At 40.3% G+C, this 24,044-nt stretch overlaps 2 protein-coding genes across 6 annotated transcripts; one reads left to right on the forward strand and one right to left on the reverse strand.

Annotated features, from left to right (window-relative positions):
• Window positions 1-451: 451 nt before the first annotated feature.
• Window positions 452-18,805, forward strand: srpk3 (SRSF protein kinase 3). The gene is made up of 17 exons (XM_028453024.1): window positions 452-864; window positions 1,567-1,654; window positions 7,253-8,442; window positions 8,502-8,610; window positions 9,198-9,285; window positions 9,367-9,454; window positions 9,580-9,686; window positions 11,827-11,992; window positions 12,923-12,948; window positions 13,069-13,161; window positions 13,273-13,318; window positions 14,580-14,786; window positions 14,859-14,956; window positions 15,041-15,148; window positions 17,261-17,330; window positions 17,399-17,491; window positions 17,825-18,805. Exons 1-17 carry the CDS (start codon window positions 855-857, stop codon window positions 18,007-18,009), a joined length of 2,772 nt encoding a protein of 923 aa, XP_028308825.1. The 5' UTR covers window positions 452-854; the 3' UTR covers window positions 18,010-18,805.
• On the reverse strand, window positions 17,996-23,653 carry tsr2 (TSR2 ribosome maturation factor). Of its 5 annotated transcripts, none has more exons than XM_028453031.1 (6): window positions 23,510-23,653; window positions 21,197-21,287; window positions 20,624-20,715; window positions 20,379-20,546; window positions 19,819-19,933; window positions 17,996-18,131 (listed from the first exon to the last, which is right to left on the reverse strand). In XM_028453031.1, the coding sequence occupies exons 1-5, from the start codon at window positions 23,585-23,587 to the stop codon at window positions 19,835-19,837; spliced, it is 528 nt and encodes a 175-aa protein (XP_028308832.1). In that variant the 5' UTR covers window positions 23,588-23,653; the 3' UTR covers window positions 17,996-18,131; window positions 19,819-19,834. The 5 variants fall into 5 exon arrangements, with proteins under 5 accessions (XP_028308832.1, XP_028308833.1, XP_028308836.1 ...); XM_028453032.1 differs by having other exon boundaries at window positions 18,003-18,134; XM_028453035.1 differs by having other exon boundaries at window positions 18,013-18,131; window positions 19,805-19,933.
• Between the last annotated feature and the right edge of the window lie 391 nt (window positions 23,654-24,044).

Genomic DNA, 24,044 nt, shown 5'->3' on the forward strand with positions numbered 1-24,044 from the left:
CTTATAAATACATAAAATATGCATGTATTTACAATTACTTATACACAAATACAATTTATTAATGTATATTTTTCATCTATAATTTACGATAATAAAATTCATATTAATTTCATCTAATCCATTTCAATAAATATATTAATTTAATTTATAATAACGCCCCTTGAAAGCTGGATATAGGCAAAATTAACATTTAATTTCGATGTAATATTTAGATTTTAAATTTATGCATTGACATATTTTTACGAGAAAAAAAAAGTTAATATCACAAACTTCACAAATATTGCTGCAAATCTGGTTAAAAAACTTCACAATCTGCGACCCATAATATAATAATATCATTATCAATTTATTTATAATGTATGATTTGGGTGCCCACCCCAAATTGGTCCCTGGCCCCCCGACGGCTGTCTTTCTGGCTCCGCCTTTGCTCTAAATTTAGGTCGGCGTGCTCGTTTACTGCGCATGCGCTGTGTCCGGTGTCCAGTGTCAGCAGCTGTTGAGTCCATGAACGGACAGACCGACACAGCACCAGAACCGCAAACCGAGAATAAACACGCGTAACGGCCCGTGAACAAGGTGACACGGAGCCGGAGAACAGGACCGTTTAGCTAATGAAGCTAACAGAACTAACGGTCAGCTAAAGGTTCGGTGACAGCGGGGATCTAACCGGGATAACGGACTAGGCCGCCGGCTCATGCTGACCACGGTGCCCAGGAAATACTGCCTCGGCTCGGGAAACATCCTCCGAACCACCTCGGTCTGAACCAGCTTCGGGTCTCTGAGCCCGGTTCTGGTCGGAGGCTGAAGAACCGACAGCACATGGGCCTGGTTCGGCTGGAGGAGCGGAGGCCACGATGTTAATCGGTAAATAATCCTGGTTCTGGTTCTGGTTCACACTAACAGTTCCACCCTGTGATCCTGAGGTTCCTCTTTTAGCTTCATCTCCAAACTCCATTCAGAAAATATACAATTTAGCAATTTTCAAATTACAGCCGAGCCACTAATCAATTTTAAATATAACATTCATTTCATTATAAAGTCCTTTTTCTGGTGAGTTTTACGGTTTCTTGTCATCAAAGCCACACAGATCCACAGAAATCCACTCATGATTTTATGGCTTTGATTCAGCTGCGTTCTCTCCCTGTTCTCACTAGAACCACTGCAGCATGTTTAACGTGCTGAGGTGAAGTGCGTGCGTGCGTGCGTGCGTGTGTGTGTGTGTGTGTGTGTGTGTGTGTGTGTGTGTGTGCCGCACTCTAGAACTGTGTCAGGTCAGTGTGTGCTTTGGTATATAATGTTGGGTAAGTTATAGAGTGCAGAGGGAACCGAAATATCAACTTTTATGAATGGAGTTTTGACTGATGAAGTGAATCAGGAAAAACAAAACAAAATGAAGGAAAACAATGTCATTTATCCTTTAGGTTTATGGGCTTTTTTCTTTTCTCTTCTGTCTGAACTATTAAAATGTGCTTTAAAGGGATTATAGCTGCCATAATTCTATATTATTAATATTATAAAAGTCCTGAAAACACACACATGCATCTCTTCTGTTCTCCTCCACTACAGCAGTCAGTCCTGGAGCTTCGGCCGCTGCTGGAAAGAAGAACCGTAGGAGAGGCAAAAAACACAGACGGGTCAGAACAGAGGAGAACCAGTAAGAAACCAGTAGCACCAGTGGAACCAGGCTAAATTAAACTTGTGTGTGTGTGTGTGTGTGTGTGTGTGTGTGTGTGTGTGTGTGTGTGTGTAAAATTATCACACAAACATGACTGTATCTGATCTGAGGGTCACATGATCAACATTAACCTCAGCATTAGAATAATGACCAATCAGAGCATTAATACAGGAATGAGTGTTTTTTTCTCTGTTTGTTTGCTTTTGTTGACGACTCGTGTATTTTTGAAGTCATTGTATGTGTTATGGATCATCTTGTGAATTTTTGTCGTCATTTTGTGTTTTTGGAGGACTTTTTGTGTATATTTGTCATTTTTTGTGTATATTTGTTGTAATTGTGTGGTCTTTTGAGGGGTAATGGTTTGTTTTAGGTGTTTTGTGTATTCTCTCATTTTGTTATTTTTAATGATGTTGGCGTGTTAACGTCAACAACGTTCCAGTCGACTGCCAAACACTCGTCAGTTATTACGTCACTAAAAAAAGCAGCACTATGCCTCACATTTGAAATGTGTGATAAATGTTTGTAACACATAAAGCATCAGATGAAAACGGACACAACAGATACTTTTTAATAAACTGTTCAGGAAATACACAATATGCTACACTTTTAAATGCTATCTGCGAGAAAACTGTGCGTCACAATTAATGAAAAGGCACGAGAGAGCGAGTGTATTTAAAATCAGTCAGAGCTAAGGTGGATGTATCTGTTCCTCCTGTTTGTCTCATAATCAGAGTCCGGCTCCGTTAAGCCGGGTTCTAACTGTTTCATCAACGAGAAAACACCTTGGTTACCATAGTAACTAGGGATGTAACGGGATGAAAATTTTACACCGTGGTTATAGTAACCAAAATGATCACGGTTATCGGTATATACGGTATATTTTAAAATGTTGAAAAAACACTGATAAATTAAAATAATTTCACCAATATATATATATTTAAATAGATTTATTATATATTAAAGATCTAATAATAACAACCTGAACAAAACACTACAAAGTTAACATTAAATAAGTATAAAAAACTGCAAAATAATTATTAAATACAGTAAATAAAAGACTTATCAAAACTGTGCAACATTAACAATAATGACAGTAAAACATTTTTTTTTATAAAAACAGTGCAAAATAAACATTAGATAGGACCCTATAAAATCATTTATTTTTTCCCAAATTTCGTGTTTTCCACTTTAATTTGTTAAAATTCCGTTTTAATATATATATTTATCATTTTTTTTAAAGAAAATATTCATTAATTAATACATAAAAATGTAAGTCAAATATAAAGTAAGATACAATTAAAAGGTAGATATAAGTTGTAGTGACATGAATTATTCTGACTGCTCTTTTTTAATTATTTATGTCCTATAAAGTTGTGAGAACAGCATTAATGTCACTATATTTCCTCTCGGGGTCAATGATTTACTGAATCTGAGCAGAAACCGCCACGCTTCACCAGCCAATCAGGATTGGCAGATTGAGAAAAATGATTCTGAGGTCAGATAGAAGTTGCGTTCCGTAATATTTTGAAATAGAACTTACAATGTTTCAGACTCTACAATCCCTGGCAATGATGGTGTCGTCAACAACAGCAGCTGCGCTACATGAAAAACGGACAGAGCTTCACAGGCACAACAAAGTGAAACGGGCTCTGGTGGCTTTGTATTTATTAGTCAGTGATGAGTTGTGTAGTTTTTTTTGACAGTTTAGATGCTGTTTATGATGGATTAAAGGGTGTTTAATGCAGCCAGGACGGGAGGGGGGGCACCTAATGACAATTTCACCATAAAAAACATTCCACACTGGGGTTATTTACCACAGCGGTTACCATGGTAATTAAAACAAAGGTAACCTTCACCGTCGGGAATTTTATCGTGATTTACTGTGATACTGGTAACTCGTTACATCCCTAATAGTAACAGTTTGTGGTCAAACCAGGTTTAATCTGCTGACTCACTCTCATGAAACCATGTCATCATTAATAAAGAAGTAATTTAGTGATTCTTTAAAACACTCAATAAAGATCTACAAAAGGAAAAAGAAGTCAAAGACTTTTTTTTTTAAAATACCACTTTAATATAGTATTTTAAAAGGAAATTAAACAGCATTTCATGGTAAATGTTTTAATATGATTTTAAATGGAAATGACGATAGAATCATTGTCACGTTTATTGTGTTGTGTATTTTTAATGAGATATCATAGTCTCCATGTGTTTAAACCATCAGTAATAATATATAAGAATACATTTGTATCCATCACCTCTGTTTACCACACGATATAAATGTGTCCATTTATTGATCAGAGAATAATAATGAGAAAGCTGTGGATATACAGAGAGGGAGGGGCTTCAGGGACAGTCACAGGGCGGAGCACTAAGGCTCCCAATGACAATGATACATAATCACTTTAAGGGATGTGCACACAGCGCACGTACCTCCCGTGCACGTTGCTCAACCGCGTCTGCAGCGTTGGACGTGACATCCAGCGTCACACAGCACTGCTGAGCTCCTCCTTGTTCAACAAACACTCACACGTCTCATAAATTACATAATCTTTAATTGTGAGTTACAGATCGTCTTTTATTAAACACTTACAGGTTTTAGATTGATTAGACTGATTACATCCACCAAGCACAAAACGCTGAGCGGACGGTTATTGTTTACCCAACATTTATCTGGATTAACGGATTTGGATGAAATTTTCAGGAAAATTGATAAATGGGACAAGGAACAGGTGTTCAAATTTTGGTGAGGCTCTGGCTACCATAAGAAAATATATAGATATATATATATCCCATTCATTTTCCCATCCACCCTGTGGAACTTCTGTAAAATTCTGACATCATCACTGTTGATGAATAGTGATCGACCGATATAGATTTTTTAGGGCCGATGCCCATACCGATTTTGTTCTCCCATCAGCCTTAGCCGATGACCGATACGGACTGCCGATTTTCTTGAGCAGATATTTGGAGCCGATAATACTTTTGCTCCTTCAATTTACATCATAAAAATTACACAATGATAACAAATTGTACAAGTCTCAATTTTAAAAAAAGAATTATTATTATTATTTTTTTAAATGAACAAAGATGAGGTAGAACGACACCAAGTTAAAAATATTTAACAAATGATAAAAACAGGTGACGTAGAATTATGAAAGCTAAAAACTGTTCGTCCTTGTCCTGAAAATAGCTTTGACAAAAGTTGGCCTGACTGAAGATATATTTTATTAACAGGATTATTGAGTATAAATATATATAATTATAGTGTTAAATACAAAAACACACCATGAATAATAGTCCATTCCAACACAACCCCAGAACATAAATTAGCAGAGGAAAATAACGCGATGTCAGATGCGCATTAAGCACAAACTGTTTCTGTTCTAAATTACATCAACATTAACAGGAATAAATATTCAAACAAGTAATAAACTGCTTCTCAAAGTTAAAAACTTCTCAGCGCTGAGTGAGAAGCAGAGAGAGGGAAAGAAACAAAGTGTGTTTGTGCAGCAGTGATAAATGATTATTATTACTATTTAGTGTTTAGGATTAATGGTGCTCTGAGTCACAGGATATCATGATGACCAGTGTGACTCTAACAGCAGCTGCTCTCAGTGATCAAAGTTCTTTGGTGATGGTGTGGTTAGAGCATGCCGTTCATTCAGTGCGCACACACACAGGATGTTGATTGGCTGAGAGGGGGTGGGTTTTAAGCTCAGGTAGTGGGCGTGTCTGTGGGATGAACTGTGGTCTGTCACTAACTAAACTGAGGTTTTTTGTTGGTTCTGCCTCCAGGAGTGATGCAGTGCTCCCTGCTGACACACTCCTGCTGTGTGGGCGTAGCCACACACTGACAGTATCATGGGTTTTTTTTTCTTGGTTAGTGCCAAAGAAGCTGATCCACATGTTTCCACCAGGACAGCCTGACACAAACCAGTTTGGTGCTGTGAAAACACGATCCAATAATAGCAGGAGACACACACACACACACACACACACACACACACACACACACACACACACGGTCTATTTCAGTGCAGCTTCAGCACTCTTCAACAATGTCCTGAGAGCGTGCTGTGCTAACATATGATCTGCCGTCTGAATGCAGTCACTGTGAAACGCTTTTATTTTGAAGTCCTGACGAACATGAAGAGTTTTCCATGTTTGGAGAGAGAAACGTTCCATCCTGAGGGAGATGTTTTTTCTCCTGCTGTAGGATTCCTCACAGGGAGGAGTCACACTGACCAGGTGACGCTTCGACTTCCTAAAGCCAACTCTGAAACAGTCACTGACACAATAATAATAATAATAATAATAATTATTATTATTTATTATTCAATAGTTTTGCAGTATTTATGTATTATTGTGATTTTGTTTGTGAGCTGAAGCTTTTAATCCAGCTCTAAAACCTCACAGGTGAACTCTGCTCTACTGTGTTGTCGTGTTTGTTGTTGCTGAGCAGAGAAACTACAAGGTTGTCATCTGAAGGGAATGGAAGATGGATTTCCTCTCTGGGTATCCCCTCTTCATCCTCTAATGGTGACGACACCGTGTCGCTCGTTGACAGCTGCAGGAAAACTGACAAAATCACCACATACAGATGGTGCCATTGTCTGTCAAAGCATTTTAGTCTTTAAACCCGGGTTAGAAGACGCTCTGCCACCTGTGGTAGTGTAGTGGAAATAGATTGTTTAAAAAGACAAATTTTAGCTTGATGCTAACCCGCCCTCCCATAGGCTCACTAGGAGGGATCGCGTGGGGCCGGTGCGATGTGGATCAGGCAGGAGCCTTGGCGATCCCATCCCCGGCTACAGAAACTGGCTTTAGGGTCATGGAACGTCACCTCTCTGGCGCGTTTCAACTATAGTCGGCCTCACCTTGAAACTCTGGAATCTCGAGAGGGGTTGGACTCTGGGCTGGGGTGGAAATACTTCTTGCCCCCGACTCATTGCCTGTACTTTGGAGTTTACCCAGGTAGACGAGGGGGTAGCCACTCTCCCCCTTCGGGTGGGTGGACGGATCCTTAAGGTTATTGGACTTCTGTGCTCGTCACAGATTGTCCATAACAAACATGTTCAGGCATAAAGTTGTCCATATGTGCATTTGGCACAGCACATCCAGGGCGTTGATGGGGCCCGGTTTTGTGGCCTCAGGATTGGGTCACTGCTTTTTGCAGATGATGTGGTCCTGTTGACTCCGTCAGCTCTCATTGGATCGATTTGTAGAGATGAGAATCGGCACCTCCAAATCAAGAGTCCATGGTTCTCGCCTGTAAAAAAGTGGAGTGCTTTCTCCAGGTTGGGGATGGGATCCAGCCCCAAGTGGAGGAGTTCAAGTATCTCAGGGGGCTTGCTCACAAGTGAGGGAAGGAAGGAGTGAGAGATTGACAGGTTGATTGGTGTGGCATCCGCAGTGATCCGTCGTGGTGAAGAGGGAGCTCAGTTGAAAGGCGAAGCATTTGATTTACTGGTCGATCTTTATTCCTACCACCTTTTGTGACGCTTTATTGTCGTGTTTTGTTGTGGAAATCACATTGTGACTATGAAAGCAGCTTATTTTTACTTCCTGTTTCAGGCCAAACAAATCTTGTGATCTGCCAAGTTTGAACCATGATGCCGAGCTCACACCAACAGCTCAGCAACGCAGCCAACGGCAGTCAGAGCCAAGTCCACACGCCGCCCAACAGAGCCTGATCCAATCGACATCCACCCAGGATGCTCCCCTAAGACAAGCCCCCATCCAAAGCACACAGGAAGTGACATCACATCCAGGAAACAGTGCAACATCAACACTGCGAACTGCTGAGAACCAAACTACGACAAGGACCCAACGAAGCCGACTCGAGACAACCTCCAAACACCTGACATCCAGATCCCCATCGCCTCTGATCCTGGATGTGTCCCAGAACCTGGTACAGTCCCAGAACCCGGTACAGTCCCACAGCCCGGTACAGTCCCACAGCCCGGTACAGTCCCACAGCCCGGTACAGTCTCTGAACCCAGTACAGTCTCTAAATCCAGTACCGTGCTCCCAGAGCTCCCATCACATCTCCCCAGCACCCATCCCCAGCTCTACTAAGACCTCCTCAGCCCAGAAGGATGCCCCCACAACGCCCCAACAAAGCTCTTCACTTCCAACACTTCTGAAACCCAGAGACGACCCGTTGCCCCCCTCCCTGGATGCGGCACTTGACCTGGTTTTTACCCAGAGCCCCCCCAATCACACCCCGTTGGCGCCCATCCACAGCACCCAGACGGTGACATCAGCACCATCCAATCAGAACGCCCTGTCCGTGACAAACCCTCCTCACACTCACCCCCTGCTTCACACCCCCACCTACTTTGGCTGCCACCCTTTTGACAGAGCTGGAAGCCTCTCACACGTTTCCCACAAATCCCCGCTCACTAGGAGCCCAAACCTCACCCCCTCCAATTCTCCCCAAAGAACTCTTCCCACCTTCACAGCTGACCTGGCCCCTCCCCCCATGAGCTCCACCCACCCCTGCCTGTTGAACTCGGTGACCTTCACCTCCAGCTCCTCCTCCCACCTGCACTCCCCTCTTTGCTCCTCCCCTGCCTCCTTCCTTTGCTCCCTGGACCCTCTGGCTCCGCCCCTGGGCCTTCCAATGATGTCATCTTCAATGCACCAACCTGGCTCACCCCCTCCACATCTGACCCCGCCCCCTCCGGAGTTCACCCCGCCCCCTGCCCAGTTGCTGGGATCTGACGACGAGGAGCAGGAGGACCCATCGGATTATTGCAAAGGTGTGTGTGTGTCCTTGGTGTGTGTTCGAATGTGTAACTGTGTGTGTGTCTGTCTCCAGGTGGTTACTATCCAGTGAAGATCGGCGACCTGTTCAGTGGGCGGTACCATGTGGTCAGAAAGCTGGGTTGGGGTCACTTCTCCACCGTGTGGCTCTGCTGGGACCTGCAGTATGACACAAATACACACAGCAACAGTGACACACAGAAATATATTTTTTTAAAGTTTGACTTTTAAAACCTATTAAATATGCATGCGTTAGTTAGCTCAGCGCTAATGGTATGATAACATCATATTTACATTTTTCATATTTCCTCACCCCTTTCCCCTTTCAAGCTAGCACAAACATTTGGGACTAACTGTTACATGCTTAGCTAACCTAAATATGTGGGACTGGATGCTACATGCTAAGCTAACCCAAACGTGGGACTGGTCGCTACGTGCTAACCTAAACATGTTCAACTTGTTGCTACATGCTAAGCTAACTCAGACATGTGGGACTGGTTGTTACGTGCTATGCTAACTCAAATATGTGAGATTGGTAGCTATGTGCTAAGCTAACCAAAACATGGGGGATTGGTTGCTACGTGTTAAGCTAACCTAAACATGTTGGACTGGTAGCTACTGTACGTACTAAGCTATCTCAGTCTCATTAGACCAATAAGAGTGTTTAACTTTAAATACTCTGATTTCTACGTCATAGAGACTGTAGATAAATGTAATTAGTGTGTCAATGTTTCTACTTTTTGTGTTTCAGGAAGAAGAGATTTGTAGCGCTGAAGGTGGTGAAGAGCGCCTCACATTACACAGAGACGGCCCTGGACGAGATCAAACTGTTACGTTGTGTGAGTGGAACCAACGTCGGACTGGGACCATTGATCTCAGCAGAACTTGGTTAATGTGTGTGTGTTTATGCATCTGTCCAGGTGAGGGACAGCGACCCCTCTGACCCTCACAGAGAAACCGTGGTCCAGCTCATCGATGACTTTAAGATCTCAGGAGTGAACGGCGTCCGTATCCTTCATTAGGTTCTGTTCATGTCTGTCACTGATCAATAATGTCCATCAGCTTCATGGTTAGTCTGTATTGGTGCTGCTGGTCAGTCTGTGTGTGTCCATGCTTTCCTCAGCGTCCCTCAGACGTCTGCATGGTTCTGGAGGTTCTGGGTCATCAGCTCCTAAAGTGGATCATTAAGTCCAACTACATGGGCCTCCCTCTGGTGTGTGTGAAGAGCATCATCAGACAAGTACGTGGGACAGCCCCAGGTTCCTGCCAGGGTTGGACTCAATTACATTTTTCAATTACAGTTACATCTTCAATTAGCTATGTTCAATTGCAGAACGATTAGGATTACTATAACTAGCATTTTTTTCAATTACAATGACAATTATTATTTCCCCTGGAATTACAATTACTTTCTCAATTACTAAAGTTTAATACAATTGCTGAGCCTTTAATAAATAATAACTTTCCTCTTGTGTTAGCATCTCTAATGCTAACAGGTCAGTTTGACCATGTCTTAAATCAACTGTAAAATACACTAATAAATATTATCTATCATCTAATTAGTTTCTCATCTATTGATTAATTTGTTAGACTTCCTAATCAATGAAAATATTGGTATTAATATTTATGGCGTCACTATACCCCTTGATATAAATAAGATACTGTAGATATATTAATGTGAAACATTTTGATAATTATTAACTACGTGTGTGTGAGACATAGAACTGTAACATGGTTCACCAGGTTTGTGTTTGATTAAATTGTAAATGACAGTTTTTATAGAATTTCCATTACAATTACAACGTAAATTATCTGAACTTGTTTACAATTCAATTACGATTACAACGGCAACAGATTTTTTCAATTACAATTATGACGTCATAATTACCAATTAGGCAAATACAATTATTAGAGATGTAACGATTAATCGTAAGCCAGTTAAAAATCGATTCATAGGTATCACGATTGACATCGATACTTTGAAAATTGAATCGCAGTACTTTTTTATAACATCAGATGGCGCTATATATTTATCCCTTCTCTTGTCCAGCAGTGTGCGTGGTGGGCGGAATCTGCTACTACTTTCTTTCTGGCAGCCTTCTACTCTTAAACATGTTCATAAATGATTCCTTACCCCTTTAGCGCCGAAAGAATATCTGTAATATTACGTGAATAGCTGTAAAAGTCACGTTTTTCTATTAGCTCTGTCTGCTAGCGTAGCATCTCTTCTTCACTGCAAGAATTTCTGCATGCCAACCGACCACTGGGTTACCAGCGCCCTCTGCTGGTAACCCAGTCAGTTCAATGACGTTTTTTTTTTTAAGTCCAATTGTTAAGGAACAAAATACATTTTCAGTTGCATTTTTAAAAAGAAAAATAACTACTGTGCAGTTTTGCATTGTTTACTATTGTCACGGCAAATTTGCGGTTGACCTCATTTGGAGACAGGATTTATTGCTCTGGTTGAATGATGGAGTCCAGGCGAGGCATTGATGATTTTATAAAAAAGGTTTATTATAAAACTAAATAAAAAAGGAGTAAAAAAGAAGCTTCCATCCTGAAAGAATGAAAGGCAAAAGGCTCGTGGCAGAGCAAAAAGGCAAGACCCACTCTAACTAACAGTTTCACAGCTTAAGCTTTTATACAGATAACAGAAAAAGTTCCACCCTGAGGTGAGGAGAAGGAGGGCATCAGATGCCCAACAGTGGAAACATTTGAGGATGATGAAGACGTGTATATTATGAGGAAGATTGGGCGCCACTCTGATCTATCCTTGATAGTGTGTGTGTTCGTGTGTATGGCCTTCAGCAGAGACTCTGTGTTGCACTGAGTACAATACGATCTGTACTGTTTAATCTAACATGATTCAGCCGTTCAAAAGTGCGAAGAGTAATGGAGTCATCATGTATTAAAACATGACAAATTGTACACATGAACATACATTTGACGATATTATGATGAATATAAAAATTGCCATAACACTATATAACCAGAATTTAAATTAATAGGCTTCTTCTTAATTTGTATTATTCCTTTATTTATTTCATTCAAGATTTATTGTTTTGAATAGTTTACCAAAGGAATTATGACAATGAAAAATAAAAGGAAAATAGTGTAGTATTTTCTAGTTTTTTTTCCCAAAATATTTTTCAGTCATATGTCTAAAGTCCCATTTTGTAAAATAAATCGTGTGAGAATCGTATCGTGAATCGAATCTTTTCGGGAGTTGAGTGAATCGTTACATCCCTAACAATTATAATTGACCCCAACCCTGGCTCCTGCAGCCTCAGTACGTTTGTGTGTGCGTGTCTCCTGTCCAATCAGCTGTGGTTCTGTCCAATCAGCTGTCATTCCGTCCAATCAGCTGTGGTTCTGCGCAGGTTCTCCAGGGTCTGGACTACCTCCACACTAAGTGTAAGATCATCCACACCGACATCAAGCCTGAGAACATCCTGCTGGACGTGGACGAGGTCTACATACGGAGGTTAGCCGCCGAGGCCACTGTGTGGCAACGCGCTGGAGCTCCGCCCCCTTCTGGTTCATCAAGTGAGCAGCAGCCTTTGGATTGGTTATTAGCTCCTCCCACTGGAGCATTGTGACTGGGAGCTGTGGGCTACATCTGAATATTCCCTCCTATCTCCTTTTCTATCCACTGTTCCTTCACCCCGGAAGTGTTTAAGTGTCAGCCATGGTAAAGAGTTCAAATTCTCTTTAAGCGCAGGAAAAGAGTCTCAATGCTTCCTTTATAACCTCCTTTAGCCTAGGAAACGCTGATGCATCCTTTACCAAAGGAGACCATATAATGCTGACTCACAATTTTTGCAGTGACAACATTTAAAGGGACACACACACCTGAGCTCACGGAAATTCACGATGACCGACAAGTAACGGAGATAAGATACCAAAGCAATAATATGCCTTGAACAACTTGAAATAAATAATCTAAAACCCATATATTATTATATGCAAGACATATAATCAGATTATAACTGACATAAAACAGACACTCTGAGGATCTTTTTTATTCATTTGATGTTTTATTAATCATAATTCATATTAGTGAGTGTGATCAACCGTTCTTTTAGTTTACCTTTTGTTCCTCGTAGCCTCTTTTCCTTTGATTTACATTTAAACATTTTTTAGATAATGTCAGCAGAAAGTGTTGTAAATGTGTTTTAGTCTATTTTCAGCAGACGTCGCTAACCTTTGCTGTCGTCTGATTATTACGTCACCTAGTGGAAGTCTGTCAAAACAAACATGATGGCCTTTTCCTAACTCCTTTAGGAAGTCTCCTAACACCTTTCCTAACCCTGTGACATCATCCACAGGGGTTAAGGAAAAGTGAATAGGAAAGGAGATAGGAGGGGATATTGGGATGCAGCCGTGGTTTCTGAGCTGTTCTTTTCTAACTGCTCTGTTTCCTGTTTCCTGTGTGTCTGTTATTACTTCTTCTGATTTCTGACTTTCTCTCTTCAGTCAGCACGGCTCCCAGAGAGCTACAGGTGAGAGTGTGTGTTTGACAACTAGCACACACTGTCAGTAGTGTTTATTTATTATGACATTTAAGTACAGCACTCAGTCTGTCTGTATAAGTGTGTGTGTGCGTGTGTGTGCGTGTTCAGGTTGGTAAAGTTTCCAAAAACAAAAAGAAGAAGTTGAAGAGGAAAGTGAAGCGTCAGCAGAGACTGTTGGAGGAACGTCTGGAGGACATTCAGGTCAGTACGACTACAGACACACACACTGTGTGTGTGTGTGTGTGAGCCTCTGTTGTTGTGTGTAGTTGTTAGTGTGTAGTTATGACACACACTCTGTCACTGTGTGTGCAGAGGATGGAGGGGGGAGATGCTCCGCAGCAGCCTGAGGACGTGGACTGTGAGTAAACCCTACACTACAGACGGTCTGTAGCAGAGGTTGGTTTGACCAGTGGTTCTCAACCTTTTCAGGCCACGACCCCCAAAATAAAGCTCCCATAGAGCGGGGACCCCCACTGTAGCTGAAGGTGGTTGAACACAGACATAAACATGTGGAGACAGGACCATCTATAAGGGGGAATAAAGGAGAGATTTTTGGGGTCCATCCATAAAGTCAGTAAAATGATGGTCTATTGTTCTATGAATCTGTGATAACCACATTTATTTATTCATCTGAATAATATCCACTGTTATCCAGGAACGTTTACTATTATTATAGTCATCCTAAATATGGAAATCCTGGTTTTAATCACTAATAAAAATGGTTCAAAGTGACCAAAAAAGGTGGAAAAGGTGGTGAAATGGGATTTTAAAAACCACAGAAATTGTTAAAAGTTGTAAATTAGAGTGGATGAAAACAGACAAAAGTGGTAAAAAGGGTTTAAAGTGTGAATATTGGAACAATTAATTTAATCTGGCAAACAATGAGCATGACAAATGGTGAATGTGGTTAAATTGGCAAAAATAATCATGAAATATGGTCAAAAGAGGTTAAGTGACAATAATGGGTCAATATATGTAACATCAGGTGGAAAAGTGGTGGAAATGGTTTATAAGTGCTGAACATGTCTGAAAGTGGAAAAAATGTGCAGAAAAGTCATTAAAATGTGATGTAGAAGTGTCAGAAATGGGAGAAATGTAGCAAAAATACATTAAAAGGAGCAAAAATATGGCAAGAAAAAGTGATGAAAATAGATTAAAATATGGTGAATTTGGTGGAGTTGCAGAAAAACTGTTAAAAAAAATAAGCAAAAATCAGCTCAAATTGTTCAAAAAAACATTCTTAGTTTCTTGAAGGCATCTTGCGACTCCTTCCCAGTGTCTGACGACCCCAAATGGGGTCCTGATCCCAAGGTTGAGAACTGCTGGGTTAGACTGACAGTGCGTAAGAACCTTGTCCTAATCTATTTTTACCGTCATGTTAATTAAAATAATGACATATTGACGACATGGTGTAGCACTTCAACTGGTCATTGTTTTAACTGGTGGTTGTTTACATGAATATCACAATAAAAACACTTTTAGAATCAGTCACAAAACAATGATCACCAATCAAATCGTAACAAGCGCTCAATGATTTGGGAAACAGTCACCAGATAACATGATCACCAGTTGGATCGTAACACCAGTGTGTGATGTCATCAAACCTGTTCACGCTTCAGGCTCTCCGGTTGTCAACGGCGACACTTCCTGCTCTGCAGCCAATAGTAAGCTGAGCCCAGCGTCCAGCGGCTCCTGGTTGGAGGACGGGTGTAATGGCCACGCCCCCGGGAGGTTCTCCAGTCCCGCCTCCGGCCTATCAGGGCTCTCCAGCTCTGTGATGTCAGCAACGTCTGAGTCTGCTCTGTCTACGCAGTCAGGATGCTCAGGTGTGTGTGTGCGTGTGTGTGTGTGTGTGTGTGTGTGTGTTTAACGAGTGTGTGTGTGTGTGTTTATCACAGCCGTGAGCTCGTCTGACTTCCTGCTCAGTCCGTTGGATCCTTTAAACGCCGACCGACTGAAGGTGAAAATCGCTGACCTTGGAAATGCCTGCTGGGTGGTGAGTGACCTTTGACCTCCTCACACACACACACACACACACACACACACACACACTCTCTCTCTCTCTCTCTTGTGTCTGCAGCACAAACACTTCACTGAGGACATCCAGACCCGACAGTACCGAGCTGTGGAGGTTCTGATTGGAGCAGAATACGGACCACCAGCCGACATCTGGAGCACCGCCTGCATGGTAGGTTAGCATTAGCATCCTTTACACCATGGGTTCTCAATCTTGGGGCCAGGAACTTCTGCAACTACACCAAACTTATCATATTTTAACATATTTTCATCGCTTTTTCTTGCCATATTTTTGCTCTTTTTAATGTATTTTTGCTACATTACTCACACATTTTAATGCCTTTTCTGCACATTTTTCCCACTTTCATACATGTTCATCACTTATAAACCCTTCTCACAACTTTTCCACTTTTAACTTCTTTTCACCATATTTCATGATTATGTTTTTGCCAATTTAACCACTTTCACCATTTGTCATGCCCATTATTTGCCAGTTTAAAGGTGGGGTAGGTAATTTCCTCCAGATACACTTTTTAAGTTTTTGATTGAAATTTGAGTTGTTGTTTTAACATATTATGTGCTCTGAAAAAGGAACAAAGAAAATCCGTCATCTGTAAACCTGTAAAAACTTTGACCAATGAAAAAAGATGATTCGTGTTTTATTAACCAATCACGTCTCTGTCTCTCTGCTCGTTGTCGACCCCTCACCCAAAGCGCATCACCAGTGACAGAGTTAAAACAGTTTTTCGTCACGTTTTTTAACATATATAATGATAAAGTTTAGTGTTTGTTTACCACTGAATGAGACGTCGTTTCTACTCAATACAAGCAATGAGCTGAGGTCTGCTATTGGAGCACCGGTGCTTGTGCATGTGAGTGAGGGGCGTGGCTTTAGAGGGTGCACAGGGGGAGGGGGCGGGTAAAAGCAGAGAACTCAGAGGATGCTACATTCAAAATTATGCTAGTTTTCGAAAATGTCCTACCCTGCCTTTAAACTAATTGGTCCAATATTGAAACTTTGAACCATTTTTGCCACTTTTTCTGTCTATTTTTGCCAACTCTAATTTGCAATTTTTAACCCTCTGGGGCTGATGTACGCGCCTGCCCGTCCTGATCACATGATAGTTTTAAAGAGCCAATAGCTGCACAGGATCTCCATTTCAACCCGTGTCCAAAGTGCGGACGTCAAACTACAAACCAGTTTTTAAATCATGTTAATAGGCCAAATAAAAGTGGAGTTATGAGGGAAAATGTGCGTGTGTTTTTCTGTCAGTGCAGGAAGACGCTGCAGAGCGCGTCTAAAACGAACGCTGAAACGTCACATTATAGCTTTTTCTTATTGGTTGAGAAGAAAAGGCCATTGTCCAATCATAATGTCCACATATAGCGGGAATTTTGTTTCAAGCGACAGATAAACAGAGGGTGAGTTGAGAGACAATAGTGATTATTACTGTAATTTGACTGTTTAGTGTGTAGTGAGTGAGATTAGTGTGTAGTACTGTTTATTCCTTTTATATCAACACAATGAGGCACAAATCATTTCTGACCCTTTATTTGTGATTAATACTTTTTTGTAAATAGTTGTACAAAATCACCTGAGACATTGCTTCCATTTCACTGTAAATAGCTATATATAACTGCTTTTTGATTCATCTGTATATAAGTTTATGAAATATATATTTCAGATTTGCTGTACAAGCAATAAAAATTATTTAAGAATGTTTGTGACTTTTATAGTTAAAAAACTGTTTCCCACTCGAATTTGAGTTTTTATAGTGGTTTTAGATCTACTGTTAATACAGTATGCCATATTAAAGAAAATACTTCAGTCATATTTGGTAAATGATACCAAACAAGGCAAGGTTTATGGATTTCTGTATATTAAATATAAAGGTAAAATTAAAGTCAAAAACACCTTAAACTCCAGAGGCTTTAACAGTTTCTGTGATTTTTAAAATCTCTTTTTTGAAGCCATTTTATTTCTGATTAAAACCAGGATTTCCATCTTTAAGATGACTATAATAATAATAATAATAAACGTTCCTGGATAACAGTGGATATTATTCAGATAAATAAATAAATGTAGTTATCACAGATTCATACAATAATAAACCATTTTACTGACTTTATGGATGGACCCCAAAAATCTCTCCCCTCCAGTCCAACCTCAACCTTTTTTGGCTTTTAACTGAAGACAAAAAACATTTTTTTCATATTTGTTCACTTTTATTACAAATGATTATGAAAACAAAAGATTTCACTCCGTGTGTGTGTGTGTGTGTAGGCGTTTGAGTTGGCGACCGGTGATTACCTGTTTGAGCCTCACTCAGGTGAAGACTACACCAGAGATGAAGGTACAGCCCACGCTGTCACATGATCCAATCAGCTCCAGCAGCTGTAGTCACATGACTGTGTGTTTCAGACCACATCGCCCACATCATAGAGCTGCTGGGACCCGTTCCTCTTCCCTTCGCTTTGTCTGGCAGGTACTCCAGAGAGTACTTCAATAGGAGAGGTGAGCAGGCCTCACACTACATTACCCATGATGCAGCAGGGCAGGAGGATTCAATGGATTAAACATGATGTTGGAAATTCATAAGTTTACCGTGGAACCAGTTGAAATGAAACGCCTACAAACGGGAAGTTTTACTATTCATCGTGTGTGTGTGTGTGTGTGTGTGTGTGTGTGTGTGTGTGTGTGTGTGTGTGTGTGTGTGTGTGTGTGTGTGTGTGTGTGGTGTGTGTGTGTGTGTGTGTGTGTGTGTGTGTGTGTGTGTGTGTGTGTGTGTGTGTGTGTGTGTGTGTGTGTGTGTGTGTGTGTGTGTGTGTGTGTGTGTGTGTGTTTTAGGGGAGCTGCGGCACATCTCCAGCCTGAAGCCGTGGGGACTATTTGAGGTTCTCCTGGAGAAGTACGAATGGCCGTTGGACCAGGCGGCTCAGTTCAGTGACTTCCTGCTCACCATGTTGGAGCTGCAGCCGGAGAAAAGAGCCACGGCTGCTCAGTGTCTGCAGCACGATTGGCTGCTCAGCTGAACACACACACACACACACCTCACAACCTGTGTGTGTGTGTGTGAAGCATCAGAAACTGAAGGTACCACGATGCGTTCAAGTTCCTCACTCCAGTTCTTCCTCCTGCTGCTCCTCAGTGACACCTGCTGGCCAATCACAGCACAGTATTGATTGATCAGTGATGTCACAGCAGTATTTAACACTATTTATTTACTGAATCATTTCTCACTCAGTCTGAGCGTCAAACACAAACATTCAGGTTTTAAGTCTAAACTAAAACGTTTGTGTTTTAATTATTTAACATTGAAACGGTGAATTTTTTTTCTGCACCACTTGTGGGTGGGACTGTTAGCGTAGCATGCTAGCAGCCTGAGTACAGTAAACAATGAGAATAAGAAGCTGTAAATTCACTGATGTTGTTTAGTTGAGTCACCATTAGCAGACTTTCTATTGGCTAAAAAAGGAGCCATTTTAAAGTAGCTCAACATGCGACTTATCTGTGGATTGTTTCCAGGAAAGCGACCGATACGAGACTGTGCGTTTATTCTCTGTGTGATACATAAATATTTAATGTTTTAAAAAAGAAACATTTTAACAACAGTTTATAAACGACAGACGTTTGAGACAAAGATCAGAAACTTTTTCTTTTCTGAGTTTTTCTCTTTTTTCCTGCTCTGAGTAATTTATTGAAGCTTGTGGGAAAAACAGCAGGTCAATCTTCCTCAGTCACATGATGTCCAGTGCCTTCAACCCTCCAAAGTGTATTTTCTATGTGTGTGAGTTTCTTCTTCTGTGGAAATAAAGGTGTTACATTTCAGCTGTGTGTGCTGCCCCCTGCTGCTGCTGCTGCTATCTAATATATCTCATCGTTATTGACCCGACGAGAATTTAAACCTTTTATTTTCCTCAAATATCACTAACGCATTTTATCCCCACGGATAAAATGTATTTAAGTCAAACTTTACTAACCTTTGTTTGCATTAAGTTTCTAGTTTTAATCTGAACCCAGGAATATTTGCTTCCAAAAAATGATTTTTAGAAAATTGTTGACAAAGTTTTTGTGTCAGACACTTTGTTTATTTGTTGAATCCATAAATAATCCCTTGATAATGAAGCGTTGAACTGTTCTTTTGACCCCCCCCCCCCAAAACACACACACACACAGTGCAATATGTGTTTGGCTCATTGAAAAAATATCATGATAATTTTATGCTTATCACTTGTATCCATTAAATTAGAAAAAGTCATGAAATATGAAGCAAAAAAAAAAAAGTCAACTATTATTTTTAGAATGATAAACATTGAATGGGGTCAAAATGACCCCAAGGATAATATGAGGGTTAAAAATATTGTTTCATGCCTAATGTTGAGGTTCTTATATTTATAGTTTAAAATATTTCAAAAATTAAGTTTAACTCAACAGAACATATTAGTCATAATAGATTTTATATAAATATATAAGATATTATTAACACCTGCTGTTTTAGTTATAACTCAACTAATGCATATTATGTCAACAATAATTATTCAAAATAATTTATATTTTATACCTTATCTAGTATGTATTTATGTCAAACTTTACTAACCTTTGTTTGCATTGTCTCTAGTTTTAATGAGTCAGCAAAAAATATAGATGAGTAATTTTGTAGAAACTTTGTATTTTAAATATAATATTTGTACATTTGAGTTTTTAAAATTATGTATTTCATATTTACAAATTAATTCCAATTTTAAATTGAGGTTGAATTTTTGTGCTCAGGGGTATTGATCAGAGTGGGCGGAGTCAGTGTGTAGTTTAATGTAAAGCAGGATTTCCTCCGAAGTCCAAACCTCCGTCTCAGCGTCGTCACTTCCTCCTGGTGACCACGGTCCATCCGTCCTCGTCCTCACGTGGAGGCGTTTTGGTTATGCTGACTGAGGAGGTGGAAGCTTCACATTCCATCGCCTTCAAAATAAAACAACATTCATAAACTGAAGCCGATCAAAGACGAATAATTCACTCAGAAGATTAACATGCAGGAGTCCCATAGATACATCATGATTAATATAATTATTTACAAAACTAATTCAAATTAACCACATTTTTCAAAAATCTGATTTTTTATAATAATCAGTATCGGCCACTTTTTCCTCCAAAAGCTGAAATAAGTTTCTTTTTATCGTGCTGCTTTGGCTCTTATACAGCGTCTCTCTTGGCTGTTTGACAATGTCCCGCCTACAGCCCTCACTGATTGGCTACACAGAGTGATGGCCAATCAACATTGAAGTTCATTTGTTTTTACTTTAACTAGTCAGTACTCAATGGTTTGCTACAGTTTTTGACTGAAGGGATGTGTTTTCTAACTTCCACCTGATTGGTTCGCTGCAGACATGCCCCGCCCATCTCGCACCTGTGTGTCTTCCTTGTCGTCATCCTCTCCGCCGCTCTCTGGGTCAGATTGAGCATGTGCGGTGACCTTTGCCCTGGGATGCTGAGTCATGGCGCTGATGGTGCGTTGGAGCGGCTGCAGCGCCCCCTGCTGCCACTGGGAGAACATCTGCACCAGGCGCAGAGACACCTGAAGGCATCACAGACAGGGGGGCGGAGCTTAACAGCCGCGTGTGTGTGTGTGTGCACGTGCGTGCGTGCGTGTACCTGGGGTAAACTCCCATCATCCACCACGGTGTCAAACTCCTGGTCCATGAGCTCAGCGATAAAGTCCTCCACCTCACACTGCTGCAGGTCAGCTACACACGCACACGGGTCAAGTCAATTACATTTTTCAATTACATTTTCATTCATTCATATTGTTCCCCTGAAAGTCACTAATAACTACGTTCTCAAGTACAAAAATTCAAATTTAATTTGTAACAATTACTGAGCTTTTAATGAATAATCTTTATTAAACGTAACTTTCCTCTTGCGTTAGCTTTCTGTTAGCATCTCTAATGCTAACAGGTCAGTTTGACCCATGTCTTAAATCAGCTGTAAAATACACTAATAAATATCTATCAACTAATTAGTTTCTCATCTCTTGGTTACTGTGTTAGGCTTCCTAATCAATGAATATATTGGTATTAATATTTTTGTATATTTAAATATCTGAATTCAATTACGATTACATTTTTACAACAGCAAGATATTTTATTCAATTATGATTACAATTATAATTGATACACTAGAACACGGGATTATCAGATTCCATCAGTGGTTGCTGTGGTTACTCACCGTTGTCATGGAAATATTGTTGCACCACATCCACCAGCCAATCCGCTTTCTGCTGACCGTAAACGCCTCCAAAGCCGTTATCCACTGCAATCTGACACACACACACACACACCAGTTATAATGACGACCAGCAGGTAAAAGGTCCTCTATCATGCAAATCAACTTTTTGGAGCTTTTAACCTTGTTACAATGTTACTTTATTATCAAAAACACCCCTAAGTATTATTGGGCTTCATTCCTGCATCTCTGATAAATCCTCAATAATCTGCTCTGAGCTGCTTCTCTGCCTCTTCTGAAAAACGAGCGGTTCAATTCTAGTGATGTCATTAGCATTCTGAACCGCCCCCTCCAGGAAGTGCCTGCTACTGGTGCCACGCCTCCATGGTGAACACTGCAGTGTAGGCACCCAGGGAGGAGACATAAACAAATGATTATCACCTTAAATGCACTATTCCTGTATTTAATAAAGATGAGGAGAAGAAGAAAGTGAGTTAGCAGCTTAAAGCTGCTGGATAAACTCAGCGCAGAGACGAACTCACACAATAGTCTCTTAAATATCATGTGTTTAACTGTAATGTGCAGTTTTTTGGCTGAAAACAACAACAACAATGTGTGGATAGTAAGAGAAAATCACTTTGGTGATCATTGATCTGCCTCAGAGCGAGTCATGCAGGCAAGTCAGTGTGTATAGACACGCCCACTCATGAATAATCATAAGTAGGCAGCAAACAGCTCGTTGGTCAGAAAGTGACTTTTCAGAGGCTAAAACTCTGAAAAACAGGCGAGTTTGAGAAAATAAACCTCAAATACTATGTTTTTCGTGTTCTTACAACAAATGGAGATGATTGTGAAAAATAGCATGATATGGAACTTTTAAATAAGAATGTAACCATGTTACTGGAGCCGCTTTTATTTTGAAAGTGCTTCAGCCGCCTCCAAGATAAGGTAATTGTTAGTTTAACTTCCGGGTCACACTTGTCTCAGCTCATCATTTAAACCTGGATTAAAGTCCCGAACTGAGTCTAATAAATTGACGCTGATTAATCGACTCTAAACCGGATTAAACGGTGAGTGTATCGGCCCGTTCGGTTTTTATGAACATAAGCTTTAAAGAGCGAGATCTTTACTTTTTCCGTTTGTTTGTAGCGGACGTGCTAAGATGCTAAGCGCCATTTTGGAAACACTGCGAGCCGACCGCGACTCTCCAATAAATCATATCAAAGTATTAAAACTATTGATTAACTTGGAAAACTAATTAAGCCGAAGTATAGGTTGGACTTCAGGGAATCATTGCTTGTTTGATAAACACTTTCATGCTTTGCTTACACCTATTTTGTACTCGATTAAATTCTATTTGCATATTTTGTGAACCAACCTCGGCTTTTGGATGTGTTCTATTGTGACGGTAATAATGCTAAAGTTTTAGCCAGTATTAGGACTAGAAATAATGACCAAACAACCTAATTTTATTTAATAATTGATAATATTTGGCGCCTAATATATATATATATATATATATGCTGGTTTGCAAATAAATATTTATTGTCTGTTTTCATTCACACACCTCAGACTTTGTGAGATTTATTTCTTCTGATCCAGTGTGATAATTAGTATAATAATTATAACTATAATTGCTAATAATTGTGTAGCCCATTGCAGCCAGTCCTTCTAGCTCGCGTTACATAATATTACGATGGGTAGTGAACTACACGTTTAGTAATACATAAAAACTAATAAATTGAAATAAAGGTTCTTATGTATGAATATTAATAAAATATTTACAAAATAGAAAATAAACAAAAATAACACTAATAAATTCATTTTGTTTCATGACTGAAAAATCAGTTCATATTAATATAAAATAAAATCATGGCTGTGATTAATGTGATTTAACCTTGTTAAGCACTTTGAGATACATTCCTTTTATATGAATTGCGCTTTATAAATAAAATATTGATTGACATTAACATTCAAAATAACTGGAAAGGAAAAGTAGAAAGTCAAAGTATTACAAGACAAAAAATAAACACACTGCTTTTTGTTGTGACAGAACAAGTCACCAGGTATAAAGGTGACCAACTGAAGTCCTACACCAACATGTAGAGGACTAAATATTTAAAAATCTGAAATCAAACTATTTTCCAACATATACTATTTTTATCCAAGACCCAAAATAAAACTTGGAGCTATTAGCATTAGCCTGTTAGCTCTCACAGTGCGGCTACAGTTTCCGGTCACCGGTCGGTCCGCCCGGTAACCGGCTGGTTCCGTGGCATTCGCGCTAACCGGACTGACCCGGTTCCGGTCCCTTACCTGCAGAACTGGCCACGTGCTCAGAACCGCCCTCACTCCGTTTGTGAAAAGCTCACGAGGCGCCCTGGAGGCCGCCATTTTGGACCCAACAAGTCCATAAGAGTCGAGCGACAAGAAGAAGAAGCTCGATCAGACAGAAGCAGCAGATCAGGATCAGTCTGCGTTTGTGTATGGTTACATGTGTTGACCTGCAGGTGGCAGCGTGTGATACAAACATAACCAGGCCGTTTAAAGGTAAACAATGAGTTTTATTGTCAGATTAAAAGCAGATAACAGTGAAAGGGAAGGACAGAAGTATGTGGACACCTTCATCATCATCATCACGTGTGTGTGAGTGCATTATAAAGACATAATGAGGAAAAAAATAAAAAGTGAGCGTTTGAATACTTCTGTCCACGCGCCTGCCTCCTGAGCTTTTATTTTGAAAAGGGCCTTACAATTAACTTTTCTTTTGGAAATAATAAAAACCTTACATCAAGCTGAACCGTGATTTGCTGGTTTTGTTTTGGTCCCGCGCTCAGCCATTGGAACGAAA

The sequence above is a fragment of the Gouania willdenowi genome, chromosome 7 (genome assembly GCF_900634775.1).
Source record: "Gouania willdenowi chromosome 7, fGouWil2.1, whole genome shotgun sequence".
Classification (NCBI taxonomy): domain Eukaryota; kingdom Metazoa; phylum Chordata; class Actinopteri; order Blenniiformes; family Gobiesocidae; genus Gouania; species Gouania willdenowi.